At 36.1% G+C, this 11,065-nt stretch overlaps 2 protein-coding genes across 2 annotated transcripts; both read left to right on the top strand.

The window, feature by feature from the left end:
• The first annotated feature begins 931 nt into the window (after positions 1–931).
• LOC106331724 (bifunctional TENA-E protein) lies at positions 932–2,006 on the top strand. Its single transcript, XM_013770130.1, has 3 exons — positions 932–1,151; positions 1,230–1,447; positions 1,515–2,006. Exons 1-3 carry the CDS (start codon positions 1,011–1,013, stop codon positions 1,828–1,830), a joined length of 675 nt encoding a protein of 224 aa, XP_013625584.1. The 5' UTR covers positions 932–1,010; the 3' UTR covers positions 1,831–2,006.
• Positions 2,007–2,905: 899 nt separating this feature from the next.
• Positions 2,906–6,460, top strand: LOC106328211 (dihydrolipoyl dehydrogenase 1, chloroplastic). Its single transcript, XM_013766605.1, has 16 exons — positions 2,906–3,294; positions 3,406–3,552; positions 3,692–3,826; positions 3,899–4,004; positions 4,087–4,211; positions 4,394–4,519; positions 4,620–4,700; positions 4,801–4,863; positions 4,980–5,054; positions 5,122–5,200; positions 5,293–5,393; positions 5,486–5,599; positions 5,673–5,786; positions 5,885–5,956; positions 6,078–6,104; positions 6,211–6,460. Exons 1-16 carry the CDS (start codon positions 2,980–2,982, stop codon positions 6,385–6,387), a joined length of 1,857 nt encoding a protein of 618 aa, XP_013622059.1. The 5' UTR covers positions 2,906–2,979; the 3' UTR covers positions 6,388–6,460.
• Positions 6,461–11,065: the final 4,605 nt, after the last annotated feature.

Here is an 11,065-nt window from a genome sequence, read left to right as displayed (position 1 = left end):
CTAGTAAGAAAGTCAATATTTAAATCCAAAATACAATATTGTTGTTAACTTGGCCACAAGCTATAATCAAATCTATTTTATGCACTTTAATCATATTTATATACCAAACACCATTAGCAGCATTGAATTTTCGCACGTTCATCGATCAGCTTTGATCTTCTTCTTTTTTACCGTCTAGTTTGGTATGCATATCAACAATGTTAATCAGCTATAATTACGAATCTGCGTTATTACTACAAGTTTCTTCCAAAACTGAAGATGAACCACATCAGCTATTCATATGGCTTATAAAGACGACGCTACACCAAATCAACATAAACATCTAGTCAAATTCATATATAGTTCATTCAGTACCGGCTCAACACTGTTACGGGACCTAGGGCGAAAAATATTTTTTTTTTACACTCTAAAATTTATATGTAGATAATATTTAAAATGTTTTTAAAATTTAATCAGTAATATTTTGTAATGAAAATAAAACTATATACATATCAAATAATTTGGACCCTTTTCACTTATATTTATTATATTTATAATTTTTTATATATAAAAATATATATTATAAAAAAATTGGATCCCTTAATTAGTATTATTATACGAGAGGACACGGGTTTGGGCCCGGGACGATAGCATCTGTCTCCTAATAAACCGGCCCTGAGTTCATTAGGGTGAGAAAGACAACTGAGAATAATTAGAAAAAAAAACAGTTCCACGTCATCACTCTTTCAGACAGCAATGCATCTTAAAAATTGCCACGAAGCAACGCTCTTCGGTCGTGTCTTTACTGCCGTTGGATCTAACGGTGACAGAATCAAGGTTCAGAAATTGCCACGTCACTAGCGCTCTTCTGTCGTGTCTTTTTTACTTAACTGCCGTTATATAGTTGGATCTAACCGGGCCTTGGTCTATTACTTTAAAGCCCAATAAGACATGTACGCTACAGAGTAAAGAGTCAACGTTGGCGGGGACAGGATGATCGGTGACGAATCTCGAGAGAAGCAGCAACTTCAATGGAGAAATCGGAGAAGAAAGGCGTGATCGACACGTGGATTGATAAGCACCGTTCATTATACGCGGCAGCTACACGTCATGACTTCGTCGTCTCCATCCGCGACGGATCCGTTGATCTCTCCTCCTTCAAAACTTGGCTGGTTGGTACTGTTGAATTACCGATGAAACCAAAGATTAATCACTCGGTGAGTTTAAAACGGCTTCGTTTTTGGTGGCAGGGTCAAGATTACCTCTTCGTGAGGGGGTTCGTGCCGTTTGTGGCGAATGTTCTGATCAGAGCCGGCAAAGAATCCGGCGAGACTTCCGACATGGAGGTCGTGCTTGGTGGTTTAGCTTCGTTGAATGATGAGATCGAGTGGTTTAAAAGTGAAGGGTCGAAATGGGGCGTTGATTTCTCGACCGTTGTGGCTCAAAAGGCTAATCAAGAGTATAGCAGGTATTCGATTTAGTTAGTTCTTAATTTTGAGAGATTCTCGATGAGACGTTTTTGTGGTTTGTTCAAGGTTTCTTGAAGCTCTGATGAGTAGTGAGGTGGAGTATTCGGTGGTGATGACGGCTTTCTGGGCGATTGAAGCGGTGTATCAAGAGAGCTTTGCTCACTGTTTGGGGGATGGGAACAAAACTCCGGCGGAGCTTATCGGAGCTTGCAATCGGTGGGGTAACGACGGGTTTAGACAGTACTGTTTGTCTGTGAAGAACATCGCTGAACGTTGTTTGGAGAATGCCTCCAGGGAAGCTTTGGTTGAAGCTGAAGATGTTCTTGTACGTGTTCTTGAACACGAGGTCGCCTTCTGGGAGATGAGCCGTGGTGGACAGTAGGTAATGCTTTGATTCAGATTTCTCATTTGCTATGTTTTTTTTTTTCTTTTCCTAATGTGTGTGATTGTGATTTCGAGAAACTCTGTTTTTGCCTCTTTTGTACCATATGATCTTCTCATTATGTAACACTATTTTGATGCATTTGTTCAAAAGAACTTGTCCGTCATATTCATTTGCTTAAAGGTTTAAAGCGACGATAGCAATGCAGCATCATCTGTTTAGAGCCATAACGCACTGTCAGCATCGAACCATGTTCAGAATAACCTTTACAATACTATCGCCCCCAAAGGCCCATGATTGTATTTCCTTCAACGGCCTAAGGACTGATTATAAAGTCTCTGATGATCGACCTGTCGCCCCACTAGCCATGTAACAGCTAAATCATACATGGTTTAGATTTTGTTAGTGGGGTCACAGCACTATATATAGAATGGATATTTTTCATTTAAACAGCCATCTCTTAGATAAAAAAAGATTAAGATCTTCACGAGATCTTTACATCCATGAGACGATCCAAGCAGTGGCGGATGTAGGATTTTATTTTGCTGGGGGCAAATCAAATATAAACATAGAAAACAAGGTTATAATTTTACTTTTAGTCGAGGGCAAATCAAATATAAACATAGAAAACAAGGTTAAATTCATACTTGTTATAAAGAATTTGAAATTATTATGGGTTTTTATATCTCTTATTTAAGAGACGCTTCTTAGTTTTTCTTAGTTAAACTCCACCCTAAGAACTTGGGTTAATCATGGTTTAAAGACTAAGGTTTTAAGACACCAAAACTTACCTAACCACATTCTAAAATCAATTATTATAATCTACATGCAGCTGAATTCTCCTATGATCTCAAACTCAGTGTCACTCCTAAAGGCTAAAGTGGGAATAGGCATCTATCATGCAAGAACAATCAAGGACAGTTCATAATCGTGAGAAACTAATGAAAGCTATGCGGCCCATAATAGAGCCTAATGGGCCTTAAATTAATTAAACAATATTTGAAATAAGAAGTGGTTAAACAAACCCGCCTTGATATCTCCGCCCCCGTTTTATATTTTACACTGACATCGCCTCTCTCTCTCTCCGCTGTGTTTGTCAAATTGTCATCAACTCTCTCTCTCTCTCCGGATCGATCTCTCTTTCTCACAATGCAATCAGCCATCGCTCTTCCCTTCTCCCAGACGTCGCTTACCAGATCCAACCGCGTGCTCGGATCAACCGGTTCCATCTTCTCAACGCCGAGGAGTCTCCAGTTCTGCGGACTCCGACGTGAGGCGTTTTGCTCCTCGCCTTCGAATCATCTGACTCTTCGCAGCGACCGAGTTCGCATCCGAAGCACTAGATTCCAAGTCTCCGCTGCCGCCACGACTAATGGTGCTCCGCCCAAGAGTTTCGACTACGATCTGATCATTATCGGAGCTGGTGTTGGCGGCCATGGAGCTGCCTTACACGCCGTTGAAAAGGTGACTTGACATTGCTAATAATCTCTTACATTTGCTTCTGTAATAAGAACAGAGATGAGTTACTCTGTTTCTTTACTTTTATTGAATGGATCCATTGTATTGTCTTGTTAGGGACTCAAAACTGCGATCATTGAAGGAGATGTTGTTGGAGGGACTTGTGTTAACAGAGGCTGTGTCCCTTCCAAAGCTCTTCTTGCTGTTAGTGGTAGAATGCGAGAGCTTCAGAACGAACATCACATGAAGTCCTTTGGTCTTCAGGTATACTCCTACTGGTTCACACTGTTTCATTTCTTGTATAAAGTTGTTAGTTTTGTCTTAAATGATTGGAGATGATCTTGTTAATTTAGAAACTAGGGCTTCTGGTCTTCACAATCTTATGGTTTTTGGTTCCCCCCAGGTTTCAGCTGCTGGGTATGATCGTCAGGGTGTGGCAGACCATGCTAATAACCTGGCTACCAAAATTAGAAACAACCTGACCAATTCAATGAAGGCACTTGGTGTTGACATTTTGACAGGATTCGGCAGTGTTCTGGTCAGTTTGACTAAGTAGACTGGATACTCTTGCTTTGTATCCTAACTCTTTTGAAGTTTTGTATTCCTGCAGGGCCCACAAAAGGTTAAATATGGGAAGGACAATATTATCACTGCCAAAAATATAATCATTGCCACTGGATCTGTGCCTTTTGTCCCCAAAGGAATTGAAGTTGATGGTACATTCCTTGTTTCGTTGTTAATCTCTCTAGTTTTTGCAAGCATGCTTGAAATCATGTTATGTTATATCTGGTGCTGCAGGAAAGACTGTAATCACCAGTGACCATGCCTTGAAGTTGGAGTCTGTACCTGATTGGATTGCAATTGTAGGAAGTGGTTACATTGGTCTTGAGTTCAGTGATGTTTACACAGCACTTGGAAGTGAGGTAACATTATTTTGTATTGAGCTTGCTAATGTGAAAAATAGCATTTAAAGGGGATTTATAAACTAATTGATTGGCTTGTTGATCTTCATTTAGAGTGTGCCATTCCTAATTTTGGTTTCTTTAGGTTTGATCTACCTTGCAACAATAGTTACAAACCAAAACCAGGACATCTGTTGTTGCAGGTAACTTTTATAGAAGCACTGGATCAGCTAATGCCAGGATTTGATCCTGAGATCAGTAAGCTAGCTCAGAGGGTTTTGATAAATCCTAGAAAGATTGACTATCATACTGGAGTCTTTGCTAGCAAAGTGAGCATGTTAAATCATGATTTCTAAATATTTTGTTTCTTCCTCTATCCAATGTGTCTATATGTATTCATCTTCCATATTCAAATTTATTCTTGTACAGATAACTCCCGCTAAGGATGGGAAACCAGTTATGATTGAGCTTATTGATGCCAAAACAAAAGAACATAAGGACACATTGGAGGTAACACAATGTCATATAAAAGCTAAGGGAGATCCGATGTCTCACAAAGAGAATATATTCACCCATTTGGTTTATCTCTGTTGGTTTCTTATGTCTCCAGGTAGATGCTGCTCTTATTGCTACTGGAAGAGCTCCATTCACCAATGGCCTTGGCTTGGAAAATGTATGAGATGACACTAAATCACACACCCCCTCTATTATGATGTATCATCATTTTTGTTAACTGCGAGTTCATTTGGTCTACAAAAAGATAACGCTGCAGCTGTCCTTTCAACACAGGTCAATGTTGTGACGCAGAGAGGTTTCATACCTGTTGATGAGCGAATGCGTGTGATCGATGGAAATGGGAAACTGGTAAGATTTATTTACATTTTTACCAGCGCAATTCATTCTATATGCTAAATTCATTTCTGCTTCATAGGTTCCCAACTTGTACTGCATCGGTGATGCCAATGGTAAACTGATGCTTGCACATGCAGCCAGTGCTCAAGGAATCTCTGGTAAATGGCTTATCAAAAGCCTATTCAACTATAAATGCTGTGAATAGTATTTTGTTTTTTAAACTCTGTGCTCGCTCTTACTCTGTGGCTAGTGGTTGAGCAAGTCACTGGTAGAGATCATGTGCTTAATCATCTAAGCATTCCCGCTGCTTGCTTTACTCATCCTGAAATCAGCATGGTGGGATTGACAGAGGTAATTCAAGATCATTTTGCACTGAAGATAGTCAGAAATAAAAAATGAAATAACCAATAAGCTTAATGTAAGATAATTTCTGTGATTTCTAGCCACAAGCGAGAGAGAAAGGCGAGAAGGAAGGATTTAAAGTTAGTGTTGCCAAGACAAGTTTCAAGGCTAACACAAAGGCCCTAGCTGAAAATGAAGGAGAAGGAATAGCCAAGGTAAGATAAGAAGATGTTAATAGTTTATGGTTAATGAAAGAAGAAAGAGATCTCATTGTGTTCATTATTGCAGATGATATACCGACCTGACAACGGTGAGATTCTAGGAGTTCATATCTTTGGGCTGCATGCTGCTGACCTTATCCATGAAGCATCCAATGCCATTGCTCTAGGAACACGCATTCAGGTAGGATCCTTCAATACTCTAGTTCTTGATTACATGTTTGTTTACATCCACTTTGTATCTAGTTCTTGATCCCTGCATGGTTACTGGTGACTCTGCAGGACATAAAATTGGCAGTTCATGCGCATCCAACATTGTCTGAAGTTCTAGACGAACTGTTCAAAGCAGCCAAGGTAAAGCAAAAGATTCTAAGAACTTTATCCAAAACACACACACACACTCGTATTGATCTGAGACCCTTTTTATCACATGGTTAAAAGCAAAGAGTCTAACACTTTTAAGTTCAATTTTCAGGTTGAAGGTCACGCAACAACAAAGACAGTAAGTGAAAAAGTGGCTGTATAAAAGAAACCAAAAAAAAAACTTATTGGAGGGGAAACTGAAAAGGGTTTTCGTTGAAGAAAGAAAATGTGTGGTTGTACTTTAGGGAGATGCGAAGATAAAGCTAAACATGAACGAGGATGATCCAAGAGGGCCTAGTGATAATGAGAAACAACCTTCATTGAGTAAAGACTTAATCGTTAGAACTACAAGCATGTCTTCTTTCGTTGAGGATATTTATGCTCGAGTCATGTTTCTTGTTTCACGTGTATTTGTTTTGTAGTTTCGAATATGGACATTGTGCTTTTGTTTGTTTGTGTGGAAGCTATTATTTAGTTTGGATACATCGGATTTCAGTAAGTAAGTAATCGAGAAGAAATTAAAAGTTAGCAGAACAGAAAAAAGGAAATGAATAACTATATTTATAATTTATGTGTTATTTAAAAAAAAAAATTGAAGGGAAGTTTTGGCATAAAACAAGAAAAAATATATTGTTTTATAAAAGATAAATATTTATATGTTTTGATGAATTACAATTTGATGATAAATATATTGTTTTATGACTCATTCTTGTAAATAATTTTAAATTAATAAATACAATAATCAAACAATAAGTAAAAGCTCGATACGAGCAACAGAGAGACCCTCCACGTCAGTCGTCGGTAATTAAAATCATCCAATGGGGTGGGTTCTTTTTGCCACGTCATTCGTTCATTCACACAACACAAAATTGATTTGGACCTCTCCGTTTCGTCTTCCTCCAAAGCACGCTGTTACTCCACTTCCGATTCTCCTTCGCCTCCACATTTAAGTCTCAAAAAGTTCATGTGCTTATCATAACCTAAACGACATGAATCTGTTTCCCTTCCATCAGCTCCACAATTATATATCTCCCTTCTTCTTTGCTTTTCCCCTTCACCCTATTCAAGCTAACCAAATTTTCAGAGAAAACGATGACAAAATGAGTAAATCAACCGGCAAAACCCCTACATCTTTGCTCTAAAATGATGTTGCTCATGTCCAAAGACACTCGGAGCTACGGTTTCGGTTAATCAACTTCTAGCAACCGAGGACCACAACTAAAGGTAGTTTTGTTATTGGTCTGGAGCTTCTTCTTATATATGATCATGTATGAAATCATGTTCTAACCCGATAATTTTGCTCATTTTGTGAAATTAGTGTCTTTCAATTTTTGTGAAGCTGCTTCATGTTCTTTCTAGCTTCATTCTTCAATTCTTCAATCAACAGATGGATCAATGTGTGTTTCCTTCTCTTCTTCTGATTGACAATTAGGTTTTCCCACGGCTGTACATAAGGAGTACTTTAGACTGAGTCGTGCTGTTGCTACATGTAAAATCAGTTCTTCCTTACAGTACGATGCTCACCAACAAGTTTTAATCATCAACAGTCATTTTCTCTTTCATCATGATTCAACACTGTCTATGGTAACTGGTAAGAGATTGCAGCATGAACAATGTTTAATCTCTAAATCTTTGTTATATCAATCCCTTTACTATCACTGTTGATGATTTGCATCTTTCTGAACAAGAATTTTTTTTAAAAAGTTTTGTTAGATTCTCCAGTATGCTGAACATATCAAAAGGACGTCAATCTCAGTCCAAGTGCATAATATACTTTGCTGGTAACCACCACCAAGTCTAGGTTTTAAGAATTTTCATGTGTTACATCTAAAGAACGAAGATACTGATTTTTTTTACTGCTCAGTTTTTTTCTACTTTTGTGGCAGAGATTGAACAGTAAGCGAGGACCTGTCTACCAGTTTCTCAAACCACAAGGCTTTGTCCTTACGACACTGCTCATCAGTACAGAGATTCAGAAGCGTACAAGGTCAATGTTTTTCTTTATTATGATAAAACTTTGGGTATGCTGTATTTTTTTTGTCATTTTGGCTTCACAGTGGGTATGCCACAGGAATCACTGGGGTAACATGCGCTGTTGATTTCATATAGCTTCTAAATCCAAATCGGTATAGAAAGTTTCTACAAACAAGTTGGAGTAAGACATGTTTATGGCAGATCTTTTCAAGTTTCTCTTATGCAAAAGAATGTTTCTTGCATCAGAATTATTTGTGTAAAGCTTTTATGGGACAGTTTTATTGTCTACCTCCATTAACATGTGACGATTTGGCTTTGCAGTATCTATTGAGAAGAGCTTCACTAACCGCTGAGGATGCTTTTGCCTTTCTGAAAATAACGACAATGATGGTGACCCAATTTATGGACCTTCTTATTCATCTGAGAGTATTCACGTAAGTTTCTCTATCCTAATTTGCTTCTCTTCCCCAAGACAACTCGATTTGACGGACATTGATGGACATAGGTTTCTATCACAGTGGACTCATGACAAAAGACATTAATGATCTGTGGGTTCAAGCTGACTTTGATGGAAACAGTCTAAAACAGTTTCAAGTAACGTTTCTGAATGATGACATAGAAGCAAATGGTAACCAAGAACAAACAATTGGCTTCAGTGTCAAGAACACATCATTATTTCTTTCTGAAGTGGAGGAAGGAGTGTAGCTAGAAACTTACTCTCTCTCAGATCAAGAGAGGCTTACAATTTTTTTTCTCTCCCATAAGAATTCCTTGCTCAGGTCCTCCCAATTGGTTTCATGACAAAACCCTCAAACAACAAACCTTTCTCCTCTTACATTTAAGAGACCTTTAGAATTATTTGCCCCCCCTCCCCTTCCCCCTCATATTAGAGGTTAGTATCAACACTTTGCCTCCATAGGCCAAAGAAAATACTGGCAACGCGCTGACCGTTTTCCCCTTCTGGTTTGTGCGTTGGGTGAAGAAGAGAGAAAAGGATATTACACGCTGGTATACATTATACTATGTTCAAATATGTTAACCAAATGTGGAAGCTTTCATGTAAAAGTAAATGTTGTAGTAAAGATTTAAGAAGCATCTTTGAAACTCTCAAAAGTTTAGGACACTAAACCAAATTTATTATAACCAATGGATCAAGAATTAGGCAATTCGAAATCAAAAGCATAGTCCTTCTAAACAGCAGTAGCAGCAGTCATATTTTAAGATTATGGGACTGCAAACAATATGCTAATAATAATATCCTTTAACAAAAACAATTAGTGTTCAAATTATTCAATATCTATAGAACATATTTTATTTAAACAGTGATTTTTTGGGGAAAAAAGATGCAATTTAATTTTATTCAATAATTAGTATATGCTACTCATATTAAATGTGATTATAAAATATTTTATCATAAGATTACATAAACAAAAAAATATTTACATAATGTGTATTACATATGAAAAGTACATTTAAAACATAATTTATGTATATATAAATCCAAAAATAGAAAATGGTAGTTAATTAAAAGGTTACAATTTTAAAAACAATCTTCTATTTTGATAATTTTAAAATTATTATAAATATAAAACAAATTATTAATATAAACATGTGTAGCCTGGATAATAACTTAGAATGTGTATAACTAAAATAAAATTTAATATTGAGTTTGTACACAATACTATCAAAGCATCATAAACAAAGGTCATGGAACCTGAAAAAAAGATCATGAAACACAAAAGAAGAAATTAGGCAAATGCGAGAATAATAATAATGCAGTTCATAGGTTTGCAACTCAGATTGTAGGGCAGGATCAAACCGTAGGAGTTAGAATTCTTAAACTGTTTTTGTATATAAATTATTTTCATAAATACACAAAACGTCTATGCAATGTGTTTAATCAGATTTAAGTTAAGAGTTCTTCAAAAATTTTGATTAAAAACCTAATTCTATACCTGAGACAATGATAATTTTTGTATATATATCTACCATTTATAAATTTCAGAAAGCTTTTAAGTTGGGTTTGAAGTCCTCACTCGTACCTGTTTTCGGAGGATCATTCAAAACCATGTTTGAGCAAGTATCTCAGCCTTGCATAAAGGGATGACCCGGCACATAAACACTACCCAACAAACAGAAATAAGCTAGAACATCAAATAATAGTTTAATATTCAAAGTTATTTCCAAAAAATCTGATTAATTAAATAATTAAAATAAGAAACTGTAAAATTAATATTACATCAACAACAGTAAGAAAGTAAATCTTCTATAAATTTACAACTAAAAATATTTTAAATCATGAAGCAAAATTTTCTTTCTATCACAAACAAACTTAAAAAAAACACAGAAGTTAAATAGCAACAATAAATGTTAAATTTAAATTTTGGTTAAAAAGGTTGACAAAATTATTTTGGTTAAAAAGATAAATTGAAGACAACAAATAAAAAACCGTTATAGAAGTCGGTGATACTTTCTTTTAAAAACAAGTACAAAAATGAAACTTAATAATTTTAAAACCAATCAAAATTTATACAGTACTAATTATAAGCTTTACAATTGTTTTACAATAAAATAAATAACCAAAATAAAAAATATATATAGATCTTAACTTATAATTTAGTTAACTTTTTATTAATTTTACTAATATCCTACATAAAACTCTAATAAAACACAGCCAATTATTTCAAATAGTTTTAAATTTGCATTTATGTTTATAATTCTATAACAAGTTTTGTATATGTCATAAAACTCTAATAAAACACAACCCCCTAGTTTCTTTAAAGTTCAGATTATCTATCATATTAAATCGCGGTTCTCGTTAAAATGCATACAGTTTTCTAAAAGAAAGATATTTATATTTTGAAAACAAAAAAAAAGTATAAAATTCTTTTATCAAGTCGCAAAAATTGGGCGCCACTTATTTATTCGAATTGCGGCGGTTGAAGAGAACAAATTAAATTTGATCTTCCCTCGTCTTTTTCTTTCATTCAGATTAGGGAAAGTTCTGTCGGTTGGGTCCGATGTAATAAAAACTCCCGCGCGAGGGTATTTAAGTAAATTATTACCACCGAAATACTAGGGTTTCCGCCCCCGCCTTCCTCCCTAACTATAAAACACCTATCCGTT

Source organism: Brassica oleracea, chromosome C3 (assembly GCF_000695525.1).
Source record: "Brassica oleracea var. oleracea cultivar TO1000 chromosome C3, BOL, whole genome shotgun sequence".
Classification (NCBI taxonomy): Eukaryota; Viridiplantae; Streptophyta; class Magnoliopsida; order Brassicales; family Brassicaceae; genus Brassica; species Brassica oleracea.
This window is presented reverse-complemented; position numbering and strand designations above follow the sequence as displayed.